Raw genomic sequence first — 27,266 nt, forward strand, 5'->3', positions numbered from 1 at the left:
TCTTTACTGTCATTGTGCTTGAACGAAAACTTTATGCAAACCTGTTCAGTGCAAGTGAAAAAGAGCGCACTGTTAAAGGAAAAAAAAAAAAAAAAAAAAAAAAAAAAAGTATACACACAATTTTAAAAAGTAAATATAGTACATACAAGAGTCAACAAATTAAACTGCCATGGCGATGTCCTGCAAACAGTTGAATTAAGGCCACCTGAACATTAAACAGACATTTTTGACCAGTGACCTCCTGCTCGGTGCAGATCCTGCAACCACTACAGATTTCCAATTACAAGTTTGCCTTAGGCTGCTGAACAGGTGTACCAAATAAAGTTGCCAGCAAGTGTAGGTCAAGTTGAGACCTCACTAGGTAAAAATCCAAAAGATATCCACTTACATCTGATATGGCCTTGTTTGTATTTGGTGCCAATGTGTACAAATATTAACTCCTACCATTAATGGTAGGAGTGACATGACCTTTGTCAGGTCGATGGTGTTGACAAACACCACTACAAAAGCAGTCGGCTTGAACTAATCAGTAAAGTGAGTCACAGATGCAGACAGACGACAGATCCAGCTCAAAATGTTTATTCAGATTAACAGATCAGAAACATCTCCAAATGTCAGACAGCTTAGAAGCAGAGCCATACACCCTGATAACATCCATCTCTCCATGTGACATTTCACACAAAAACACCACAACATACAAGAACTGATGCCAGCTTTAAAGTCAGGAAATCAGGACAGAAATCATTCTCAGTGAAACAGCTGGAGCAGAAGTGAGTTTACTTCAAAGCCTGTGTTGTTAACATGTTGACTCCAGGCTCACTTCTAGGTCTCAGCATTTAGCTCTTGTCACCCAGAGTGTGCTTGTCAAACAGGTACTCTGCCATCTTGTTGTTGTGGGCGTCCATGCGGGTCAGGTTAGTGATGTGGTCACCCAGCTTCTTGATTGACTTCACCTGCTCATCCAGGTAGTGGCTCTCCAGGAAGTCACACAGCTGGGAAAACACAAATTACAGTTAACATTTGGTGATTTGTCAAACATACACAGCATGAACTAGTTCAGTCTTTAACCCCAAACTCTTCCCTCCTACTCCCACTTACATGAGGGTCATTATGCTGAGAAGCCAGCTTGTGCAGGTCCAGCAGAGCCTGGTTGACATTCTTCTCCAGCTGCAGAGCACACTGCATGGCCTCCAGCCCGCTGCCCCACTCGTCACGCTCTGGTTTCTGCACAACAAACACAATTCTGTTACAGATTGAACTCTTGTTTTAAGCTTTGTACACATTACACTATGCAACAACGTGAAGAGAACAAGTGTCATAACACTGCTCATTAATCCCAGTTTCTGTGTTGAGACAGTCAGCTATGTCACAGTAGGACTAGATCAGTTTGTACACACCTTGATGTCCTGGAGTAAGATGCGACCTCCTCTCTTGTTCTGGAAGGACAGCAGCTTGTCAGCGTGCTCCCTCTCCTCATGGCTGTTCTCCTTGAAGAAGTGGGAGAAGCCTGGCAGGGCCACATCATCACGGTCAAAGTAGAAGGCCTGAGAAATCAGACAGGTTATTAGTACACAGCAACAATTATTCTGCAAATAAAGCATCGTGACAAACAGTTATGGAGACAAACATGATTCATCACCAATAGTTTAGCCAGTTTAGACCGAGATAACTGCTGAATTAGAGACTAAAGAAAAGCCAAACTAAGCATGACGCAGCATTTTTTTTTTTTTTTTTTCTCAAGTGATGTGTTTCGGGTGAAAATACACTCCGCATCTGCCAACCTGCCCATCTGTGATAAACAACCAACTAAGAAGTCGCTACTGAAATCATGCATTACTGAATTTAGCAACAACATACCCAACTTTACATTTAACGACTCCATTCCCCTGGTCTCTTTGTTTAGCATTAAGCTAATATAGCTTGAGATTAAGGTTATTATATAAATCAGTATCACATAAAATGTTCTCACCATAGAAGTGTAGGTGTAAGAGGCAAACAGCTCCATGTTCACCATCCGGTTGATGGCGGCCTCGCAGTCGCGGTGGTAGTTCTGACGCACTTGGGACTCCATTTCGGCTGGCGTTTCTTGTGCTGTTTATTAGCAAAAAACGGTACAAAAATAAAGCTTTACGTCGAATTTATCTGTAGTGTTCAAGTAGAAAAGGATTTTTGCTTCCGAAGTGCAGAGTAGCTGAAATGTAAAGCGGGACGAAGACAAGAAGTTCCGTTCAAACACTGTTGAAGCAAGAACTCCTCAAAGATCGCTCCCCTGGTATAAAACAGCACAGTCTCGGGTCCCGTATTTATACTTCACGGAGGAGCTCGTGACAGACATGACGTATGTTTCCACCAATCACTGAGCCGAGGTGTCTGTACCAACTGTGACACGCAGCATGAAGTTGCATTTTTTCTCCTCCTGATTCGTTGAAATCTCATCATTAAGTTTAATGTTTAATGTGACCTGCTGGCAGATATTCAAGTGCAATGACAAAGCATTTTCCGTATTTCAACAGGTAACATGCAAAATATGTAAAATATGTAAAGATTAATCTCAAAATACTTGTGGATGTAGACCTCCTGATGCACATGAGAGCCGATATGCACACGCGCATGGTACGATATGAATTTATTTTTTTAATACTGCGTAAAAGCTTTAACCAAACCTCATTTATTTTGCTTCCAATATGCCAGACCTTCCTCTAATGTTTAAAGACCAATATTTCCCCAGCCTTTTTAAGGGCTTTTAGGCTCTAAGTTTTAATATGGAGATTGGTGGCTTTTTCACTAATTTTCAGTGCTGGGAATCCTCCATCCATAAAAAAAAGGCACAAAACTCAAGTGATGACTCAGTCTTGTGTCTACACATAACAGAGAACTTAGCAAAGAACCTATTTTAAATTATAGCTTTAAGCACTTTGTTACTGTGTGTAACAAAGGACATAATTTATTTCCATTTCTTTAGTTGAATCTACCACCAATGCCAAAGATAACACAGACATAAAATATAATTTTTCTCCTCCATCAGCAGCTATCTTCCGGGCCCCAAGTGAGTAGGCTGCCTGTTTCAGCAGCTCTTACTCAGCACCTGTGTGGTACCATTACCAAAGATCACACATCCAAAAGACCTCAGCAACTATGAGCTGGTAGCACTGACCTCGCATTTGAAGAAGACGCTTGTCAGGCTGATACTGAAGCATCTTCAACCCCAGTTAGGTCATCATTGAATCCACTCCAGCCTAGCAATGGGGTAGATGATGTCATCATCTACCTCCTGCATCGAGATCTGACCCACCTGGAGAAGCCTGGAAGCACTGTTAGGGAAATGTTCTTTCTCTAGTTTCTCCAGTGCTTTTAACCCCATCCAGTCTGGACTTGTGAGGGACAAGCTGGATCAGTCAGGAGTGAACCACGACCTGTCCCAATGGATATTGGACTACGTCACTGGCTGCCCACAGTATGTGAGGATGCAAGGCTGTGTCTCTGGCAGGCTGGTCTTCAGTACAGGGGCCCTATAGAGAACTGTGCTGGCACTGTTCCTGTTCACTCTCTACACTGCAGACAATCAACCACTTAGACTGCCATCTGCAAAAGTTCTCTAATGATTCGGCCATCGTTGGCCTCATTACAAGTGAGGATGACTCGGAATACAGAAAGTGGACTCAGGACTTTGTGGACTAGTGCCAGCGGAACCATCTCCTGATCAACACAGGAAAACCATGGAGGTGGTGGTGGATTTCCACAGGTGCAGACCCACTGAACTGATGCTCTTTACTGAAGAGCTCCTTCAGATACAGACTGCTGCATTCTAGGTGCACAAAGGAGCGTTATCGCAGGTCCTTCATCCCGGCAGCTTTTAGACTTTCTAACCATCACTGCTTTCAACAAACACAATAAGTTGTTTATATCCCTGCTGTTATTTGCACAGTTTTTCCATTTTCTGTAAGTACAATATACAGCACATTTTGTACATTTTTTTAAATTATCCTACTCAGTTGCACATTTCTTTTAATCTGAGTATGCTATTTTGTAATAACTCTACAGTATTTTTTCATTATGTTGTAAATTGCACTTACTTACAGTCTCTTGTTTGTTATTCTTTTTTTTTTTAATATTCTTCACTTTTGTGTGAATCTGCTTCTGTCACTTTGCTGCCGAAACACCTAAATTTCCCCAATGAGGGACAATAAAGGATATTTCTATTAAAAAATTAGCATATCTTAACATCCTGTGCACTGTGTCCTTAAAAAGCTTGAGGAAAATGGACAAGTGGAGGACAAAAGATGAAAGAAACAGGAAAAATCCAGCAATCACCTGATACAGGACCTGAAAGATGCAAGTGGCCCTTCAGTTGATCCATCTGCTGTTCACTGAAGTCTCATCAGAAGTGGTCTCAGTGGAGGGATGGCTGTCAAGTACGCATTCTTAAAAACGGGAAACGGAAAAAACGCTGAGTTATGGCAAATTACACAGGAACTGGACTGAATATCACTGGTAGGGTGGTTTGGATCCAGATTAGAAATTTTTGGTTAAAGTCATCGTCAATACGTACAGAGGTCATGTTAAGAGTGAGTGACTACAGCCATCTGTAAAACACATCTGTCATGGTTTGGAGCTCCATTTCACCCAGTGGTTTTGGAGATCTTCTCCAAAGTGATGGAATTTTGATCACTCTTAGTCATGGACTGACCTCCCCGGAGCTCGACCTTAACATTACTGAAGCAGTGTAAGAGTACAGAACAAAAAGAAGCCAACATCCAAAGAAGAGCTTTGCATGTCCTTCAAGAAGCCTGGAGAACAATTCCTAAAGACTACATAAAGAAATGACAAGGATGCTGTCTATGACAGTTCCGACGATGGTATATAGAATATGTAGAATAAAGGTTTTCATACCAAAATATTGACTTTAAAGCTTGGTAAAAATGTGAAAACTGGATTTCATGTATGTGTGCAGATGTTCCAGTACATCTTTGTACGTCCCATTTTTGTGGCGAAATATAAAGGACAGGTGCCTCAGGACTTTTGGTATATTCAGGACTTTACTGTGCTGTATAAAAGCTAGATTATTTGAGTTAACACTGGCCTAGTACATAAAACCTGCACAAACCGAAGCTGATTCAGCTGATGTAAAACATGACATCCAAAAACTGCTGATAATGGTGTTTACAACCAAAGTGTTTTTTATTGCATTCCTCGACACCACAGCGCTGTTGACAGACATTACCTGCGATAGTAGAATTTCTCAGGCTGAAGCATTACTAATGCTGAGTGAAAAAAACCCCAAAGAAATGTATTTTTATATATTTTTATATCAGTCTATTTATGTAAAAGTAGCTTTTTCAGTGAAACCTGTCCTTCAAGAGCATCATTGCAAACAAACATTTGAAGATTATTCAAGTGTGCTACAATCGCAGATACTTAATTCATCCATTCTCTTCCGCTTATCCTTTTTCAGGGCCGCGGGAGAGCAAATGGTAAATGGACTGATTCTTATATAGCGCTTTTCTACTCTCCCAGAGTACTCAAAGCACTGTATACAACATGCCACATTCACCCAATCACACCCATTCTCAGAAACACTGACTCTAAACCGAGTGCTTTTTCTAACAACATTCACACACATTCACACTCTGACGGATGCATCGGAGAGCAACTTGGGGTTAGTATCTTCCCCAAGGATACTTAGCATGCAGACTGCAGGAGCCAGGGATTGAACCACCAACCTTCCGATCAGTAGGTGACCTGCTCTGCACTGAGCTACAGCCACACTCAAGAAGCCTATTCCAGGTGTCTTAGGGCGAGAGGCAGGCTACACCCTGGACAGGTCGCCAGTCTGTTGCATGGCTAACACATAGACACAGACAACCATTCACACTCACATTCAATTTAGAGTTTCCAATGAACCTATCCCCACTAACTACATGTCTTTGGACTGTGGGAGGAAGCCCGAAGTACCCAGACAGAACCCATGCAAACACGGGAAGAACATGCAAACTCAACACAGTAAGACCCTGGCCTGATGGTGGAATTGAACTCATGACCTTCTTGCTGTGAGCCAACCACCATGACACCGTGCTGCCCTACCCCTGAATTTACTTACTTAACTTGATCTGTACCAGGAACTCAAGAACTTCTGATTTGAGTTCTTTTTTCCTCTTGTTTCTGTACCAGCCAATCACCACCTCACTCAAGACGTCATACTCATCTTAGACTAATTATTATCTTTATGCACATTAATATGGAAGCCTTTTGGCTTAACATGTCATTTCACACACAGTGGGAGTCTTGGAGACCAACAATGCTCATCTATAAAATATGTCTCAGAACAGGTTCGTTCTCAAACACACCAAAGGTATTCCGACAATGTTTTTAGCATAGCTGCAAGAGTTTGAAAGCAAATAACATCATTATGTAACACGTTCCTCAATCAAGGAAGCAGCACTTGTTTTTCCATAGAAATCAGTTGTACTAAAAATATCACAGAATGTACTGAAAGTGTCAGAGCTATAAGTATGATGTGATGTTTCTGAGATATTAATACTGCTGCATTATGTGTATGTTGCATTTTATGTCTTAAGTGGATCTTCTTTTAAAAGTGTTTTTATCTATTTGATGTAATAATGAGCAGTTTGATCAACAGCGACATGTGTCATAGTCATCATATTCATCCTGTTTGTAGCACTACTGTCCAGTCAGGATCAGATATCTATAAGAGGTGTTTTCCATGAGCTCAGAAAAAAACTTTAAAAAGTCTTTATATGTTTTAAGAAAAGGGAAATGTTCATTCTATAAGGAAAAACACAAATCAAGTAATTTTAAATCATGACAATTGGAAAAATTTGGTTTTCATTAGACAGCAGGGTAAGGAAATAGTCAACTGAAAAGTTATAAAACAGTTAAATAAATACAGTACTACAACATAGTTAAGTAGAAGTATAAAGTACCATAAACATTTTTTTTAAAAAATCAAGTACAAGTACTTCCATTTTTGGAAAAGATACGTAATTACACTAAAAAAAATAATTAAAAAAAAAACTGCCCAAAATGCCAATTTTAACTTAATTGTATGTAAATTTTCAACGTAACTTTATAAATAAGTAAATTTGTCAAGTTTTCGCATCAGGTCAAATGAAATTTGCTTGACTGATATACATTCAGTTCATACCCAGCACATTTTCCTCAGTGATTAATTATAAATAAACCATTAATGTACTCAAAATTATTGCCTTGTGTTTATTATGGGTTTTTCTGTTTTTGTTTTCATTGTATGTTCCAACACTGCCAACAGAAACCTGTTTCCATATGAGACAGTTTTTTTTCACTCAAGTCTTATAACTACATGTTGTCATCCTGCATGAATGGACAGAGCAATTCAGACATATTTAAATGTAGTTTGTGTGTGGATGTAACATTTTGGAAAACTGGAAAACACGTTTTGTAATTTCAAAATAAGGCACAGGGTAAATACAGGCTGTAATCTAGAACACTTTTAATACCTTTCTAACTTTGTTTACATAAATGAACATTTAATTTCATTTATATGTAGCCAAATTAAAATACTGCAGAGCCAGGAATTGATTTCAATGTGGAGTACAGAGCTTTTACAGTAGATGGACATGGTACATCAAAAAGCCCTATGCACACAACCCACACAGATTCAAATCAAATGAAAGGAAAACCATTTTAGTAAGTTATTGGGTCACATGTGCATTTGTTACTGTATTTGCATGTTATTTGTTGGCCGTTTTATATAACTTTATTAGGATTGAATATCATTTTGCTGTTTGGAATGTGTGGCTTTTGTCAGTGTTGAAGCTACCATGAAATTGTAATCCAGGTATTCTCTGGCTTCTGCCATGAAAAAGGCATTTTCAGTCAATGACCTGCTCACAGGATATTTTCTCTAAACACTTTCTGGCAGGGTAGAGAATCTATATCAGCAGTTTCTGAAATACTTGGACCAGCCCATCTGACACCAACCCATTACTTATTCTGACGCCATTTGAATGGCAACAGCATACTTTAATGCATTGACTGTTGAATAAGCATTGAATTTACATCTGATATGGACTCGTTTGTATTTCGTGCCAATGTGTAGAAATATTAACTGAAAGACCTTCTGAGATGATCTTTGTCGACACCATAATCTAAAAAAGTCAGATTAATGAAGTTGTGATTTAGTCTTTAGAATGACTGCCTCAACTACTCCGTAAAATGAGTCAGATGCAGACAGACGACAGATCCAGCTCAAAATGTTTATTCAGATTAACAGATCAGAAACATTTCCAAATGTCAGACAGCTTAGAAGCAGAGCCATACACCCTGATAACATCCATCTCTCCATGTGACATTTCACACAAAAACACCACAACATACAAGAACTGATGCCAGCTTTAAAGTCAGGAAATCAGGACAGAAATCATTCTCAGTGAAACAGCTGGAGCAGAAGTGAGTTTACTTCAAAGCCTGTGTTGTTAACATGTTGACTCCAGGCTCACTTCTAGGTCTCAGCATTTAGCTCTTGTCACCCAGAGTGTGCTTGTCAAACAGGTACTCTGCCATCTTGTTTTTGTGGGCGTCCATGCGGGTGAGGTTAGTGATGTGGTCACCCAGCTTCTTGATTGACTTCACCTGCTCATCCAGGTAGTGGCTCTCCAGGAAGTCACACAGCTGGGAAAACACACAAATTACAGTTAACATTTGGTGATTTGTCAAACATACACAGCATGAACTAGTTCAGTCTTTAACCCCAAACTCTTCCCTCCTACTCCCACTTACATGAGGGTCATTATGCTGAGAAGCCAGCTTGTGCAGGTCCAGCAGAGCCTGGTTGACATTCTTCTCCAGCTGCAGAGCACACTGCATGGCCTCCACCCCGCTGCCCCACTCGTCACGCTCTGGTTTCTGCACAACACACACAATTCTGTTAAAGACTGAACACTTGTTTTAAGCTCTGTATACACATTACACACTAATGCAACAGCAGGAAGAGAACAAGTGTCATAACACTGCTCATTAATCCCAGTTTCTGTGTTGAGACAGTCAGCTATGTCACAGCAGGACTAGATCAGTTTGTACACACCTTGATGTCCTGGAGTAAGATGCGGCCTCCTCTCTTGTTCTGGAAGGACAGCAGCTTGTCAGCGTGCTCCCTCTCCTCATGGCTGTTCTCCTTGAAGAAGTGGGAGAAGCCTGGCAGGGCCACATCATCACGGTCAAAGTAGAAGGCCTGAGAAATCAGACATGTTATTAGTACACAGCAACAATTATTCTGCAAATAAAGCATCGTGACAAACAGTTATGGAGACAAACATGATTCATCACCAATAGTTTAGCCAGTTTAGACCGAGATAACTGCTGAATTAGAGACTAAAGAAAAGCCAAACTAAGCATGACGCAGCATTTTTTTTTTTTCCAGTGATGTGTTTCGGGTGAAAATACACTCAGTATCTGGCAACCTGCCCATCTGTGATAAACAACCAACTAAGAAGTCGCTACTGAAATCATGCATTACTGAATTTAGCAACAACATACCCAACTTTACATTTAACGACTGCATTCCCCTGGTCTCTTTGTCTAGCATTAAGCTAATAAAGCCTGAGATTAAGACTATTATATAAATCAGTATCACATGAAGTGTTCTCACCATAGAAGTGTAGGTGTAAGAGGCAAACAGCTCCATGTTCACCATCCGGTTGATGGCGGCCTCGCAGTCGCGGTGGTAGTTCTGACGCACTTGGGACTCCATTTCGGCTGGCGTTTCTTGAGCTTTTTATTAACAAAAAACGGTACAAAAATAAAGCTTTACGTCGAATTTATCTGTAGTGTTCAAGTAGAAAAGGATTTTTGCTTCCGAAGTGCAGAGTAGCTGAAATGTAAAGCGGGACGAAGACAAGAAGTTCCGTTCAAACACTGTTGAAGCAAGAACTCCTCAAAGATCGCTCCCCTGGTGTGAAACGGCACACTCTCGGGTCCCTGAATTTATACTTCACGGAGGAGCTCGTGACAGACATGACGTATGTTTCAACCAATCACTGAGCACAGGAGTAACAACTGTGACACACGGGATGAAGTTGCATTTTTTTCTCCTCCTGATTCGTTGAAAACTCCGCATTAACTTTAATGTTTAATGTGACCTACTGGGAGATAGTCACGTGAAATGACAAAGCATTTTCCGCATTTCAACAGGAAACAAGCAACATATATAAAATATGTCATCTCAAAAACGCGTAGATTCGCTTCTTTGTTTAATACTTACAATGCTGTGCAAAAGTCTTGAGCCAAACCTCATATTTTTCAAGTGGCTTGACCTCCCTGTAATAATCAAAGGACAATAATTCTCCAGGCGTTCTGAAGGGCTTTTAAAGTTTTTATCTGGACATTGGAAAGTTTTTTTAAAGACATGTTTTTGGTTTGTTTGTCTGTTTGTTAATAAAGGCTGATCTATGAAACATTCAAACATAAAAAAGCACAAAACCCAAAAGCAATTGTGTCTACATATAACAGAAAACTTTGCAAAAAAACCCAAACTATTTTAAAATGAATCTTTAGGCACTTTATTACTTGCAGCCTGTCAAGAAAACACATACTGTGTTCCCATTTCTTTTGTTGAATCAATGAAAAATACCAAAAAAACCAACATGTTTAGACGGGCATTTGTTTTAACCAACAAGTACAAAGGAAGAAGACTTTTGCATATTATTGTAGGCTAAAAGCAGCATAAACTGAGGCGGAGTTACGCCATAAATGTAACACATGGCATCTAAAAACTGCTGATAATGGTGTTTACGACCAAAGTGCTTTTTATTGCATTGCTCAACACCACAGCGCTGTTGGCAGACATTACCAGCAGTAGTAGAACCTCCCATGCTGAAACATTGCTACTGCTGGGTAAAAAAACTAAAACTAAGACATGTATACACATTTTTGTATCAGTCTGTTCATGTAAAAGTATCTTGTTAGATTAAACTTGTCATTGAATAGTCTCATTGCCACTGAGGTATAAGTGTAACACAATGTCACATACTTAATCTCTTTCTATGTAAAATACACGTAGGAGTAAATTCACTCATGATATGTCTTTCATAGAAAACCCCAAACACATACAGTAAGCTTTAATATTCATCTTCATGTAATCATAAATATCTCTTCTGTATGTTTATCTTTAACTTGACTTTGTCTTTACATCAAGTCAAGCACTACAAGACAACATGACTTTCATGTTCATCAACTTTCAATTAACCTACAGCGGTGTGAGCCAGTACTTTTCCACTTGTAATCCTGTCCTTGTGCAAAGTGCCCGAGAGACCTGCCAGTCTGAACAGGTGTGCCGGTAATCACGTGTTCTCAGCGAGAGGACGGAGCCTGCATTTTCTTTGCTGCACCCTTTCAGCTTCATTTTCCAACAATAAAGTGAATGTAGCTGAAACTAGTGCTTTGTCTGGACAAACATCACTAGACTTGCTTTTAAGCAGTTGAAATAATAGAGAAAGCCTACTGATCTACTCTTTCTTTCCCAGTAAATAAATTCCACCATCTCTGCTTGTCTTAGACTAATTGTTACCTTCCTGCACACTAAGGAGAACATATGTAAGCCTTTTGGCTGAACGTGTCATTTCACACACAGTGGCAGTCACGTAGGCCAACAGTGCTTGTCTCTAAAATATGTCTCAGAACAGGTTTAGTTCTCCTTATGATTTGCAGTAATGTGTGATTTTTGCTGACACGCAATGTACCGAGAGCAAACAATACCTCTCTCAAACACACCAATGATATTTCAAAGGTCATATCTTATTAGTTTGACACATTTTACATAGTGGTACAAAAATATGTTGTTGTTTTTTTCAAGGTACAAGAAGGAGATAAGACTTTGTCACTTGCTATTTACACAGTATATATGTGTTTGCACATGTGTGTATAAGTATATACATCTGTAAATACATCTCATTTTTAACTGTTTTATTTGCTAATGGGCACAGCAAAGCATCATATTCTATAAGATTTGTCTGTAGCGTCACTGTCCAATCAGGACCATGTACTAATAAGAGGTATTTTCCATGAGCTCAGAAAATAAAAACTTAAAACACCTCTATATATATTTGAAGAAAAAGGAAAATGGATTTGGAAAAACATAAACTCATTAATTTGGTCAGAATATTCAAAATCAGCGGAGAAATATGTAGTTTTTGGTACGCAGCAAGGGTAAGAAAACTGCAATCTGAAGTTATAAAACTGTTAAATAAGTAATGACCTGAGTAAAGACACCATTTCCCGTGTCATATTAAGATATAATTAAGTAGACATATAAAGTTCCATAAAATGAAAAAAATCAAATACAAGTTCCTCAAATTTTGGAAAATGTACTTAATTCCAGCCCAATAGATAGCTTTGTTTTCACATGGCTTTTTTCACTCAAGTCTTATGAGTCGTCGTCCTGCAATAAAAATGATTGTTAGTAAAAGGCTTTCACAGTATACAGACAACAATCACATAAGTTAGTGTTCTGTGAAAATGGAGGACACCACAGAGCTCAACACAAGGAAGGACGAGCTAAAGACAGATCCACAGTCACTACACACTCATCACTGTACTAAAAAGCACTGTAAGTTGTCCTGTGTTGACTGTACTTTGCCAACACCTGCAATAAGACATAAGCACTTGTCATCAAGTGGCTACACTTATTTTATTTTCCACACTCTCATACTTAACAAAAATGACAGAGCAGTTCAGACAGCAGCTTTGCCCTTTTTACTTTGTGCACTCTCGTGTAAGACGATGAGTCCAGGTTGTACCATCAGGTTCAGCTGGGCGTTATGCGATGTCATTGCTGTGAGTCAGCATCCTGCAGCCGTCAGCACCCGTCTTCCTGTTTCTCTGTTCTGCTTTTTTTGTCACAGAGGCCGTGAGAGGGAGGACACCTCGTGATCACATATCATTGTAAGTTTACCTCAGTGCTCTGCTGGATGGGACCGGTTTGGGAAAACTAACAAGGAACAGAAAGTGTGAAAGAAGGAACCAAAAGTGTACTTGAGTTACCGAAACTATGTTTTTGACTGAGTGAACTAGTAGTGATTAACTAAAAGAATTGTATTTTATTCATACTTTCCCAGACATGTTGTTAGGTACATTTGTTCAACTCCTTTAGGCATGTAGAGATGGTGAAGATGGTTTGCTGGTGTTCAAACTGAGCGTCAGAAAAAGTGATTTAAATGACTCTGAATGTGGCATGGCTTTTGGTGTCAGACTGGCTGGTCCGATTATTCTAAAAGCTGTTGATTTGCTGGGATTTTTCCAACCAAGGTTTATAAAAAAGAGAAGATATGCAGTAAAATGCCATGTTGATGTCAGAGATCAGATGAGAATGGTCAAACTGCTTCAAGCTGATAGTAAGGCAACAGTAACTCAAATAATCACTTGCAGAATAATATCTCTGAACACCCAACATGTCAACCCTTGACCTACAACAGCAGAAGACCACACCAGGTGTCACTCCTGTCAGCTAACAACAGGAAACTGCGGCTTTTCTGATGTACGCATCCAGCGGGATAACAGACTATGTCACAAAGCTCAGGTCACTGCAAACTGGTTTCTTGAGCATGACAGGGAGTTCTCTGTACTCAATATCAATCCAGTAGGACACCTTTAGGAAATGGAGGAATGGGAGGTTAGCATCATGGATGTGCAGCTGACAAATCTATCGTGTCACATGGGCCAAAATGTCTGAGGCTTGTTTCCTGCACCTTGTTGAATCTATGCCATGAGGAAGTAAAGATGTTCTGGAGACAGAAGGGGGTTGAGTGTATATCACCACCTCACAATGGTTGCCTCGAGGCACTTTTATAATGGAAAAACGCTACAATAAGAGAGAAAACTCTAACAATCAATCAGACTATGGGTAAGCACTTGGATACAGTGGAAAGAAAGAACTCCCTTTTAACAGGAAGAGACCTCCAGTAGATCCAGGATCACAGGATCTGCCATAATCAAACATATGAGCCAGTATCCCATACGATGTTTACAATGTTGCCGTTTTCTTATAAAAAATAAATATTGCAGGGAAGTACATTTATATTTCTTTTACCTATTCTATGCATAACATAATTTAAGAGACATTGATCAAATCAGTAGTCTGGATTTATTCATTTAAGAAGTGTTACATGATGCAATACGTGTAGCAGAAGCAGAAATAACTTGTCTGTGCTATCTGCAATAGCACAGACAATTATAGAAATATAACTTCCATCAGAAAAACATTAAAAGCTACAAAAGCTCATTTATTTGTGAGTCATGGGAAAAAGAAATTGAAAAAAGGAATATACATTTCCAGACAATCTTTTTCTTTAAATATTAGTTTTTAAAAGGAAACACTTGACTTTTGTTTGTTTTATTTGTTTTATTTCACAATGTGAATTTGGAAACAAATGAAATGTCACTGGGAATGTTTTTGCACTACAGAGTCAGATTTGACCTTCCATGGCTACAAATTACAGTATTATTGTACAGCAAAAGACACATGACACGGGACGTTTGTGTAGCTGGATCCATGTAACTGTTGCTTTTTGTTTGTTTTTGCTGAGTCACTGACAGATCTGTAAGGCTGATACGGCTTCAAGTTGCAAAGTATGCATAGCGTCGAGGTTTCTGTTATCTCCAACTGGGCTTTTAGGTTTTGTCAAGCCAGCAAACACAAACAAAGGCTAGCTGTGTTGAATCCGTAGTACACCCCTCAGATAGCCGCTGCTTCCTATACATACATGTAAGGTTCTGTTGTGGTTAAACTGCACCTCTAATGTGTGTTTTAGTTGCCACAAAGGGAGGGTTTTTTCAAGGACCACTCAGCATACGTTACCAGATTGGAAGTATTTTTTCACCAAAAGCAGCTTTTCTCTAAGACAAACTAAAGTACATAAGTGTTGCTGTATATATTGTTGATGTTTATCTGCATTCACTCCTAATCACTGAGGACTACCTTGTGAGCGCCCCCTGCTGTGACCTTTTCTGAATTGCACCTAATTTGCATCTAATTTCTGTCTGTCTTAATTTCTGAGCAGGAAGTGGAATGGCTCCCACAGAACATACTCAAGCCCATAACACACGTCTTTATCTCTTTAATATCTGCTGACCCTGCAACACTGGCTCAATAATCAGAGCCAAAGTTCTCCCGAGGTTTGTCACAGTTCACGTGGATTACTCGTTAACGTGGAAAGAAATGTGAACATGACCTACTTTGAAATAGTTTGCGATACAGTGACCTCTTATTTTATCTGCATAAAAAAGTAAGGAAGTGTACAAAACACCAATCAGACATGTGAGGATTAATTAAAATACGCATAACAGAGGTAGAAAATCATCAAATTATCATAATAGCATGTTATGACTAACAAAAAAGAATCCCAACCTTACTAAAGAACAGCTATTGTTAATAAACCTTAAATCTATCCTCAAGGTTTATTGGTTTTTTTGACCAAGCAAGCAAAATGTTGCACTAGTTCTAATGGATGTTACTTTGGCTAGCATTGTGGGATTTTTTCCTTTTTTATATTTATTACAAAAGAAAAATGAAAAACTCAACAATAAATTGATTATTCTGATGGGTAGCTACTGCTATGCTCGATAATCTTCAGTAAACCGACTTACATTTAAATGAAAATAGTAAAGATGCGTGAAATGTTTTTAGGTCTCTGCATTCACTGTCACATGGACGTGCTTCTGTGATAAAGTTAAAAAGGGAAAAAACCTTTTGTCTGAATCACAGTGAATATCTATCCCCACATCTTCCATTTTAGTATCATTTTGAACCATGCTGGCAACAAAAATCAGCTCATATATTAGCAACACTGTTAGCATGTGACCTTCACTGAATCCCTCGTCTGTGTATTAAGTGCTTTATGTCATCTATTCCTAATATAATCTCAAAATTTAATTTAACATCTAATGTTTTTTTGCTTTTAAAATCCCTCCTCCCCTTCTGCCGCTGTCTGACCTGTGATGATTTCTGATTTTTCAGGTCACAGTCAAATGCTCCATGATGATATCAAAACTGTAACTTTTTTCCTTCTTCCTGCCGTTCTGTTTTAAGCTGTAGGAATCCATACACTCTTCCACTGCACAGCGCTTCTCCACATTTCTTCCAGGAATGACGGATGGCACTGAGTCCAGTTTAGCTCGCCATCTTTCCCTTCCTGGTCCTTACACAGGCGCAGGGTTTTTAGCGGACTAGTGCAGGTGTACTGGAGGTACTGGCAGCCCTGCAGCAGGAAATCAGAAACAGTGAAGTGAGTGTAGGTGATTATACGAGGTAGGCCTAATTTGGGAAAAGGAACTCAATCCGACATTCAGGAGCTCAGTTTAATGCAAAATGAGTTAGCTAAAAGAGTTAGCCTCACCTCAGCACTGCCCCAGTACCAGATGGCCTTGATGACACTGTGATTAGCCAGAGCCACAGTCAGCTGGTCTCGACTTCCTGTAATAACGTTTACCAGACCTGCTGACAAGTCCGAGGACTGGAGCACCTGAGCAAGAGGAGAAAGAAAAGGTGCAATAAAGATAACAGCCAGTTTTTACGATTCACTGTGCTTTTTAATGCAGGTCAAGCTGACTTTACTCAGCTGAGAAAACCGAAGAGTTGCTTCAAGTCTACGGTCAAGTTTTCATCTTAAATTAAAGCAGATCTGCACACAAGTTTACACTGACAGCCTCATGAAGGATCAACTGCAGGTTAAGTCGGGCTGACCAAGCACTTTTAATGCTGACCAACTTAGAAAAACTGGCTAGAAACAGGCCCACAACATTAAGGTACAATTTAAGACTTTCAAACTCTCCATTAGGAAGCATTATCTAACCAACAGTCGACTCACCTACGTCTTTTTCTCTCTTACTGTGTCTTTTTCTTTTCTTTTTTTTTGCTTAGGCTGTACAAAAAACATTTAGGCACCATGTCTTACAATAGCAGGCCAACCAAACATGTCCTGGGGAACCCAGAATAGAGATGCAACACTCAAAGAATCTGGAACTGTAGATAACTGAAACAATCATGACTATCCCTCTGGAGACAATTGAAAAATGCTATAAGCAAATTGCATTTTCAAAAACCTTTTGAAATTTGCACATCATTTCCATCTGAGGAAACAGCTGTTGTTTCCTTCAAACACTGAGTACATTTCCAAGGTTCTACCTTTGATTAAAAACGTCTTCAGAGCTTCTTTGCAACACGTAAAACAAAATACGTGCACACATGTTAGACGTGACCTGACAAGTTCAGCCGCACAGAGCTGTGCAGATTTAGGGATTACCCTCAAAGCCCTTTTAGCACTATGATGCATACAGCTATGTCCAGACATTTAACACTCATCCGGTGACAATTTGTTTCAGTACAGTTCAATTCATTTCATGTGTTCAACGCATGAAGACTCCTTTATCCTTGGCTCAGATCCCTTATGCCAGCACACCCTATCCTCAAATGATTATTAAGAGGCTAACACTTAGACAGATCACTATTTACCATCACACCAACAGCCACTTTAGAATCACATATTAGCTGAGCCACAAGCTCAGCTTCATGATTGTTAGTATGCTCGTTGTCGTGACCATTGATCAGTGGCTACGAGGACTGTTCACAGAGTTGGGGAACGGCTGTAATCACAGCACAGAACGACATACTCAGAGACGGTTGTTCTCTTTTCATGTAATTGGTCTCTTTGACTCTGTGCTCCCTGCCCAGGATGTGCACCTCCTGCGGGTGTAAACAAAATGCAGAGTCCTGTCCTGACGCAATCTGCTGCAGTATACGAGAAACACCAGCAAACGTGGTGGTGGAAATAAAAGGGAAAAAGCAAGCCTTTATTATTATTTTTGCTTAAAGGCGCTTCTTATCACATCTGACTGGTGTTTCTATACGTGCATGATTACATCATGCTGACGACTGAATTTAACGTTAATCGGCGTGCTCACATAAGTGCCCGCACGTCTTTAAAATAGAGAATAGAATAGAATAATCCTTTAATTGTCCCACGAGGGGAAATTCGGTTGTATCAGCAGCAAAAAAAAAAAACAACCAAAAAAAACCCCACATATACAAACAGAACAGGACACAGAACAGAAACACAATTTTTACATCTTTACATCATGGACAATAGTTACCAAAGCAGAGTACTGTAGAGTTATTAAAATTAGAGTACAGATAAGTGGCAAACCCAGTTTGTAGTGTGCAAACAGAGCAGGATACTGAAAGATGTTTAAATAGTTAAGAATATTTAGAATAATTTGAAAAGTGCAGATTGTGTATTGTACCTGTGCATTAAAAAGTAGACATGACTTCCAATAAGTTGGTGTATATATAAACTGAGAAAAGTAATGTGCAAGTTATAACAGTAGAAGTTGTCACAGCACTGATGTAAACATCTATGTTTGTTGGGAGCAGTTTTGATTGTACAGTCTGACAGCTGCAGGGAGGAAGGACCTGGAAGGAAATGGCTGCATGGTGGCGAGCCTTTGTGGCTCGCCACCTGAATAACAAAAACTTATTACTTCAGTTCGTGTTACTTTTGCTCCACTGACTTCTGTGTGTTTGACTTTGTGTTCCAACTGAAACATGCAACTTCTTTCTAAATGTTCCCTGCCACTTGCCACACAGCACATTTCTACACTTACCTTAATGAATGCCAAGGCAGGCAGTGGATACTTTTGACTGGGGACCATAATAACAGCATTGCCTGTAGCAATAGTTGCCCCAAGCACAGTTACCATGGAGAGGAGGGGATTTTTGTCAGGTAGGACGACCCCCATGACTCCCAGGGCTTCAGGGATGGAGAGAGCGGAGCCAGAGTTTGGCATGGGCTGAAGGAGAGGGAAACAACAAGAGATCAGACAGCCTCACATGATACTACTCTATTATGTTTCAGTGTCTTTAGTAGATTTGTGTAACATGAAAGGCCTCACCAGAGATCCTCCCTGGACTTTGTCGCAATAAGCAGCCCAAACGCTGAGCCTGGTAATGCTGAGCTCCACCTCCTTCTCAGCCTCGTCCATTGACAGGCCGGTCTGGGTGTTGATTGCCGCAGCGATGTCCCGCCTCTTTGATTCAAGGCCCTTGGCCAGAGAGTAGAGTGACTGGGCACGTGCAGAGGGGCTCTTTTTCATCCAGCTACAAGAGGCAAAGGCATTCAAAGAAATATAATAATAATTTTAAAAAAAACCCAAAACCCTGATGCCACTTGTTGGGATTTATGTGTTTGTCAGGTTATACTTCAAACTGGTAAAGACTGCTGATGAGTAATGGCCACATGTCCTGCTTCACAGTCAGCTTGTGTGTGTGAGAGTTCAGTGGAATAAAACTCTGTAAGCAGTTTATGTCGAGTTCATGACTCTGCACTTTGTCTTTTTATCTGTTCCCAAAGTCAAGTTGGACATTGACTGATGGTAAACACACACACAGCCCAGCCCCACAGTAACCCGGCTGATTAAAGCAGGTTAAGAACAAAATGTTCTACAGGGAAGGCTCAGAGGACACTTTTTACATGTTGTGTATATGGAGCAAAAATTTAACAAACAATATTAAAGTGGATCTACTGTGCTCAGTTTACACTCCAGATTTCTACACTTAGACTCTACTAGTAGAACAGCCTCGTCTGACTCAAAGTTAATAATATTAACATTTCTTTAGTGGCTCTCCCTTAGATGCAGAATTTAATTTTAAATCCTTCTTCTCAAGGTCTTAAATAATCACATTCCAATGCATCTTAAAAGCCTCATAGTACCGTAGTATACCAACAAAGCACTTTGCTCTCAGACTGGAAGTTTCTCAATGTAGAATCAGCTTTCAGCCCTCGTCCTGTGGAACTAGGTCCAAGTTTGGATGTGGGAGGCGAACTCCCTCTCCACTTTTAAGAAAAGACTTGAAAGAACCTGTGAAACCATACAGAAATACTAAGCCCTAAGCTTTTGGCTAACAGGGATGATTTGTACCTACATCATTACTTGATGGCTTTTCCAGTAGTATGGTGACTACATATTGGAATATATGTGCAGTTTCATAAATTCTCAAAAACATTTCTGGGTAAGCTCTCAGACCTCTGTTCTGATCTGTCGTGCGAGTACACAAACATCAGTTGTGTTTGTGGTTATTTTGAATGACGTGTACGTGTTTGCAAACACGTACAAGTAGTTTGCACTCTCACCCTGGCTGGACTTTGATAGCAGCCTCCACAGCATTGCGAACGTCCTTCCGGCCCCCGTCTGGGCAGTAGGCTAACACACCACCACCACCACCTGGTGACTGCACAGCCACACTGCAGCCAGACACTGATTTACATGCTTTACCAGCAACAAACTGCAGGTGGGACTGAGGGGCTCTAGAAAAAAGAAAGAAAATGTCTTTAATGATGTGATTACTGCTGTGCAACACATTTTTCCTTCAACATTTACCAGAAAACAGAGCTGTGGTATTTAGACAGCTATGATGCTTCACAGACATACCTGGCAGGGTCCGACTCATCAGGAATGATAGGTGGGGATGCTTCTGTTCCGAACTGCGTGTAGTCCATGGAGACGGGAGAGGAGCGAGGAAGAGGAGGGGAGGAAGAGGAGGGGCGTAGAAACTGGTACAGACCCTGACAGAATAAAGAGCGGATATAATTATCAAGTGGATGATTTATGTGGGCGTGTTTAGCAGAGATGTTTAGCACTGCAGGAGCTGGTGTCTACGGAGCTACAGACCAAAAAGAACCCCATATTTAAAGACAGAGGTTATTAGTGCTGCGTGGCTATATGAGACTAACAGAAAACACAGAAACTAAAGTAAGAACAGTGAGACGACACCCAACTGAATTCAAACATTAAACTACACCAGCATGTGCAAGGAGTGTTACTGATCCAGGCTCTGCCGGCCTGTCAAAACAACAAACTACCGAAACCCACCTCCTGTCCTCCATCGGTGCAGGTCCCGCTGTCTTTGTGACCGCAGACGGGCAGACAGGGGTCAGAGATGGAGTGGGAATTCACCCACACAGAGCCAACTGACAAACTGGGAGGAGACGAAGAAGAAATATAAATTTAAAAAAAGGAAATAAATATGAATTTTAGTACTAAATGGACAGTCACGAGATATGAAGCCGAACATGAAAGTCAATGTATTCGTTTTACACCAAGCAGAAATGACTGTATATGAAAGTAAAAAGAAAAGTCAACAAATAAACAAAGAGAAGGAGAAAGAGGGAACAAAAGAGTTCCAGACATACAGTTAGCCGAACATTAACAGAAGGACAGAAAGAAGACAACACAAATGTACCTCCTAGCTGTCTCCAGAGCGAGGGTGAGGTCCTCAGTCCAGATGGATGCTGCCTGACCGTGAGGACTGTGGTTCCCTGCACAGAGCAGAGAATGTTACTCTGGTGCCTTATTCAACACATGTCCAGGTCTCTGATAATGATGCAAATGCAAACCTTTAGGAAAAAAAAACTGAAACTTTCATCAAGTTGGTGTCGAGACGTTTTCACATTAAGATGGTCTTCTTACCAAGAGTCACTGCTTCTGTGTTGCTTCTGAAGGTCATGAGGGGCAGCAGGGGTCCAGGACAGGGGTTGACCACACATGGTGAGGAGGGGGCCACCCCACAGAGCACAGTGGAAGGATACTGTGCACCTGACGTGGGATCAGCACAGGACTGAACCAACTGAGAAGAGATTATTTAAAAGTGCTAGTTATGAGCAGTAAACTCAGAGGAAAATGAAGTCAAAGTGTTACACACCATCAGCAGACTAATCTAAGGGAACCTTCAAGTTCCTTGAAATCATTTCCTGGTATTTACATTTTTAAACCCTGATGTCTCAAAGTCTTCTTACTAACCGTGGCTCCCAGCTGCTGAGCTTCCTGCACGGCAGCATCCAACCGTTCCCTGTCTGCCTCACTGTGCAGGGTCACACATTTCATCTTTGCCATTCGCAACCTGAGATGGGCAACAACACTGTCCACCACACTCTCCTGCACACACAACACCCAGAAGACCTGCGGGCAGAGGGGAGGAGAGGCCCGTCAAACAGGCTCAGGGATCTGTCGCTGGAATAAGAGTTACCTCGTCGCTCTATAAGCTTACCTCTTTCTTCTTCCTGAAGGCGGCCTCCATCACCTCATCCACGGCACTGTTAATATCTGCCGACTCAAAGATGATGAACGGACAGATGGCGCCTATGCACGGTGACACCGAAACAGGAACTCCCATCCCTGCTGTGGCCTTGCACAGCATCACCCCGTCCTCAAAGAGCAGGGAAAGATTTTCTTAGAAACCACACACACAGCTCAGATCTCAACCATTTGGAAGTCCATTTCACTCACTCTCAAAAAAAAACCCACACACACACAGAGTCGTGTTTTCATATCTTAGTGGGGATGGCTAATTGACATAATGCTTTCCCTAACCCTAATCATCAAAAATCAATGCCTAACCCAAACCTTGCCTAAGCCTAACCATAACCTAATAGTAACCCTGACACTAAAACCACATTAAGAGTCTCAAAAATGCCTTCAAACTCAAGGGGACACGTTTTTTGTCCCCATAGGGGCTGTTTGTCCCCACAAGTATAGTAACATTCCAATGTTTGGTCCCCACAAAGACATGTAAACATGGCGCACACACACACACACACACACACGCACACACGCACACACACACACACACACACACACACACACACACACACCTCCTTGTTGCCGCTGTAGTTGACGTAACTGATGCTGTGGTTCTGGGACACTTTGACACCCAGTGTTATGTCACTTCCTGTTAGCACATTAAGAGCCCCAGCAGGAAGTCCTGCTCCTGTAAAAAGCTGAGCCAACAGTAGCACTGGGGGGGCCGTGCTCTGACCGGGGACAACCACCACAGAGTTGCCTAAAAGGAAGAAGTATTCATTTATAACTCACAGCTCTTCTTATACCACAAATAAAGATATAAAACATAAACAATTAAGATGATAACGAATTACAAACAAGTGAAAATTGGCTTCTCTCTCATGACTAATATTAAGCTACACATCTTTAGCCTTTGGATGAATTTTCTGGTATTTAATAAACCATATAATTTATTAATCAACTAAAGTATGAATAGATGAATATAACCAGTGGCTGCAGGGCTCTTTGGTGGTTGATGAGGGAAGTGCTTTGATGTTTTTTTCCATATTATTATTGTTTAATTCTCTTACAGCTGCTCTATTCCCATGTTGTTGCAGTATATTAATGACTAACCTCGTATTGTGGATGGATTATCTCAGCTGTTCTCCTGACTGAATTTCGGTCCGTTTACAGCATCTTGCCATGCGATTGCATTTGTCCCTAACCATCAGAAACCCTCACGTTAACTTTTATCAAGTGGAAAAAAGTTAGCGTTCATCCTCCAGCTTCACTGTGTTTATGTTATGCTAACGTAGCCGTGTCGCTAGCGATCACGTAGCACATCATTATATACCAGCTAGCCAAACTTCAGTAACCCTACAAACATCACTGCTGTTTAGTTTTCTGTCTTCATTTATGTTGGAAGTGATAGCAGAGCTGTACGTCTTAATGTTGCCAGAACTCTCTCAGTCAGAACATGCTATATCATGTTTAGGTGGAAACTAGCGAGCTAACTTCCTGCTAACTTCGTTTTAATCAATTCTGTTTTCATGGGTGCCTGGATGTTAAACTTGATTGTTACACCTGATAAAGCAGAAACGCTGATCACTTTATTAAAGATTAAAGAGTTAAGACAGTTTTTAACTCTCAGTGATGATGCAGTGTTCGTTTGACTTTGGGACATGTAGAGGACGGAGTTTAGGACCCAGATTAATCCGCGAGGCTCCTGACTACGGTAGCCGTAATGAAACATTTTTTGACAGATTTTTGAGCGCCATGTACCACATAAAATCGGTTCGAGGTCAGTAAGCACAACCAGAATTCATACATAGGGTGCACCGGATTATAATGAACACTGTCGATTTTTGAGAAAATTAAAGGATTTTAAGTTTGCCTTACAATGCGGAACATACTGTATACTGTACAGAAGAAAATAATATATCGCGATATATATTGTTACCGCGATATGGGGTTTTGGCCATATCGCCCAGCTCTAGTCCTGACCCAACTCTGATAACTGAGCTAATAAAAATTTAAATTGTTTATTTTTTCTGTTTAACATATTTGGTATGTTTTCTAGTTTTTATCAATACCATAACATTATACTTTAGTAAAGTTTTTATCATATCCTTTGTATCACAGCCCTGGTATACAGTTTATTTAGTTTATGTGAGGCATACATGTAAGAATTTCGAGTGCTTATTTTTACTTTTAAACTCAGGCATTAAGAATAATTTGAAATGTTCAGAACATCTGAGTGTTCAGATTTGATGTTAGGAGTCAGATTAGGGTTCAGCTATAAACATCGGTGTGTGTGTTTTACCCATAGCCAGTGCTGGCAGGACTTTGAGCAGAAGAGAATAGAGAGAACAGTCTTTCGAGGTCACCACTGCCACCACACCTGGAAGACAAAAAAAAAATAAAAAAAAAATAAAATTACAAAACAACAGAATACAAAGACTGAGAGCGTTTTGTAAACATAGCTGAATTCACTTACCTAGAGGTGTCCAGTCGGTGAGGAGTGTGTCTCTGAGCTGCGCCCAGCTGCTGTAGAACTGCAGCAGCCTGACCAGGGCAGCGGTGGAGCAGGAGGCCTCACAGAGCTCACATAACTCTGAGAAACACTGGCCGTGCTGCCCGAGGACACTCACCAACCTGTTAGAGGAGGACAGACAGGGAAATTCATCTTTATGTTAAACTGGTGGCTCAAAAAGGAAGCAGTGAGGTGTATGAAGGTGTGTTTGTTGGACCTCAAGAGCACTTTGGCCCTTTGGTTGCAGCTCAGGCTGCTCCAGGACTTGAAACCGTTAACAGCAGAGGAGGCACACTGGGAAATATCGGCTTCTTCGGCGCATGCTGTGCTGCATACAATACTTCCTGGAGAGCAGGCAGGCAAAACACCGTGACCGTCATCATCATTAGGATGTTTGTGAAAAGTCTGAAGCCAAAGTTTTAACTTCTGCAGAATCAGCTAAATGATAAAATGTGGACTCGGGCTGCTCTCACCTTTAGAATCAGCCAGGGAGCAGCTCCGTCCGTCCGCTGGACAGACAAATTTGCCATCAATGAAGAGACCCAGAGAACGGGAATGATGCTCCAGCCAGGCCTGATGAAGAAGAAAGGGAACAGGCGAAGGATCAGCTCCAGAGCAGAGAGCCCAACACTTGCACACAGATTCAGTTTTCGTGTTTGCTCACTATCATTTGAGAACCCTGAGCTGCCTGCCGAGCCAAAACTACACCCCACCACCAAAGTGCATTTCATTCTGGCAGATGGGTACACAGTAATTGGATTTTGTGAAAACTGCAGATTTATGAAAGTCCTTGAATTAAAGCCAAAAAAATCTTGCTTCACTTTTATCAAACCGTGCCTGTATGAGTACAGAGGAGGATGAGGATACTGAACATCTCAGACCAGCTGTTATCTCATGTCTTACAGGTAAAGAAGGGGAGGCCCTTCTAACGTCTTTTGCAAATCTAAGCATTTGGATATAAGAGATGTGGATTATTTGGAAAATAAGAAAAGAAAACTACAGTCTATCGCGCTCTAAAATTTAAAATCCACAACATGATGACATTGTTATTAGAACACTCGTGAAATTATGGACTGCAGATGAGCAGCACCCAAAACCCAACAAACCTTTTATTGGTTGAAGAGACCAATATACATGACAGTGACTGATAAAGGCGGGTAGGCCAAGTGAAGAGTGTCAGCTATTTACAGACTGAAGACCAAAGTACAGAGCTCAACTCTCTGCAAAGCACCAATGGCATTTTTTAGCAGTATGTATTAACTCAGTCGTGGTACTGGTACTACGGTCTCTCATGCTCTACATGATGTGGGCTGTCAAATTAAACCATGTTAGTGGTTTGAGTGCTTATCCAGTAATTTAGTACTCTTTATAAACCTTCAATGTCCCTGCAGAACCACAAAAGCCTTTACACAGCTGTTTTAACAGAGTTGTTTGCAGATGTGCGTGTAGCAATCATAGACTGTACACAGAAGGTGGGAGTAGCCACCTGAGGTCAATCCCTGATTTTACTTAGTTTTAGCAGACCTGACATTATGAACGAGGGGTAAAGCTCGATTGAGAGATCCCATCTTCTACATTTGGTATTTGGCAGAAGTTCCTCTTAAACTCTTTTCAAGTTCACGTAAAAAGAGGAAACCCCTAAAATGTTTTTCACGGACTACGGTGGGATACGGACATAAAAACAAAACAAAAAACAAAAACAATCTACATGAACAGTAATCCCTTGACACATTATAATGTAATTATGTGTCTAGTTATGTCACATGTTTGTCTTGTGAAGTACACTGGGCTAACAGTTAATGAACTTCACGAGTCCAATAATCTATATAGGTATCCACTAACTCCGCAGCACAGCATGCTAGTATCTGTTAGGAAGTTTAGTTTTAAAGCAGTCTCCTATTACGAATCTGACCGTAATCTGTACCTGTGCAGTAGCAGTGCTAGAAGTTGCTGCTGGCCCGTACTCCATGCTTTGGAAAATCTCGTACACTGTCTTGGTGCTGCTAACAGCCATAATAAGAAGAAACCACTGTGGGAGCAAATCTCGCCGTCGTTGTGCGTGGTCGTTCTTGGATGGAGTTAGGAAGAATATGAAGAGAGAAAGCTGGCAGAAGGGTGTCGAGTGTCACTCCGACACTGAAAGAAACGTGCTAGCCTCCCTGAGCTGACAGTGTATGGGCTCGCTCTGTGGACACGCGCAGATCGATACGTGAGAGCGAGATGATTCACTCCTCCCGACTTCCGCTATTGTGTGCGTTCACCTGAACGCAGATAGACTGAGAAAAGGCAAATAACTTTTTTAACTTCGTAAAGCACAATCAAACCAGTTTTTAGTTTTTTTTTAGTATAACACATACAAATTATTGTAATAACGCGTGTGACATAATTTCAAAAATAAAACCTAATTTCCGTTTTTTTTGTGCCAAAAAATAATCGTCTACCAAAAACCGATTTCCGGTATTTGCCAAAAACTGATTGCTCCTATTTAAACTGCTATATATAACTTGTTGGTCTGTACTATGTGAAACATATGTCAAATGTACCCCTCATGACTGATATCAAGTCATCTTGAGCCACAAACAAAATTCTTGTAACAAGGCAGAAGCTGTAATCAGTTTTTGGCAATGACTTTTATATA

The 27,266-nt window shown here is 40.7% G+C and overlaps 3 protein-coding genes across 3 annotated transcripts; all 3 read right to left on the bottom strand.

Moving 5' to 3' along the window:
• Window positions 1-672: 672 nt before the first annotated feature.
• Window positions 673-2,276, bottom strand: LOC109202011 (ferritin, middle subunit). The gene is made up of 4 exons (XM_019358247.2): window positions 1,970-2,276; window positions 1,398-1,544; window positions 1,099-1,224; window positions 673-992 (listed from the first exon to the last, which is right to left on the bottom strand). Exons 1-4 carry the CDS (start codon window positions 2,069-2,071, stop codon window positions 837-839), a joined length of 531 nt encoding a protein of 176 aa, XP_019213792.1. The 5' UTR covers window positions 2,072-2,276; the 3' UTR covers window positions 673-836.
• Window positions 2,277-8,419: 6,143 nt separating this feature from the next.
• On the bottom strand, window positions 8,420-9,968 carry LOC100708797 (ferritin, middle subunit). Its single transcript, XM_013272059.3, has 4 exons — window positions 9,644-9,968; window positions 9,080-9,226; window positions 8,776-8,901; window positions 8,420-8,667 (listed from the first exon to the last, which is right to left on the bottom strand). The coding sequence occupies exons 1-4, from the start codon at window positions 9,743-9,745 to the stop codon at window positions 8,512-8,514; spliced, it is 531 nt and encodes a 176-aa protein (XP_013127513.2). The 5' UTR covers window positions 9,746-9,968; the 3' UTR covers window positions 8,420-8,511.
• A 4,651-nt stretch (window positions 9,969-14,619) lies between these two features.
• Window positions 14,620-26,850, bottom strand: aldh16a1 (aldehyde dehydrogenase 16 family, member A1). The gene is made up of 17 exons (XM_003446410.5): window positions 26,553-26,850; window positions 25,102-25,201; window positions 24,846-24,972; window positions 24,593-24,750; window positions 24,419-24,496; window positions 22,689-22,876; window positions 22,085-22,243; window positions 21,838-21,996; window positions 21,508-21,664; window positions 21,281-21,356; window positions 20,911-21,016; window positions 20,470-20,603; window positions 20,172-20,345; window positions 18,934-19,138; window positions 18,646-18,831; window positions 16,383-16,508; window positions 14,620-16,244 (listed from the first exon to the last, which is right to left on the bottom strand). The coding sequence occupies exons 1-17, from the start codon at window positions 26,640-26,642 to the stop codon at window positions 16,071-16,073; spliced, it is 2,397 nt and encodes a 798-aa protein (XP_003446458.2). The 5' UTR covers window positions 26,643-26,850; the 3' UTR covers window positions 14,620-16,070.
• Between the last annotated feature and the right edge of the window lie 416 nt (window positions 26,851-27,266).

The sequence above is a fragment of the Oreochromis niloticus genome, linkage group LG4 (genome assembly GCF_001858045.2).
Source record: "Oreochromis niloticus isolate F11D_XX linkage group LG4, O_niloticus_UMD_NMBU, whole genome shotgun sequence".
Lineage (NCBI taxonomy): Eukaryota > Metazoa > Chordata > Actinopteri > Cichliformes > Cichlidae > Oreochromis > Oreochromis niloticus.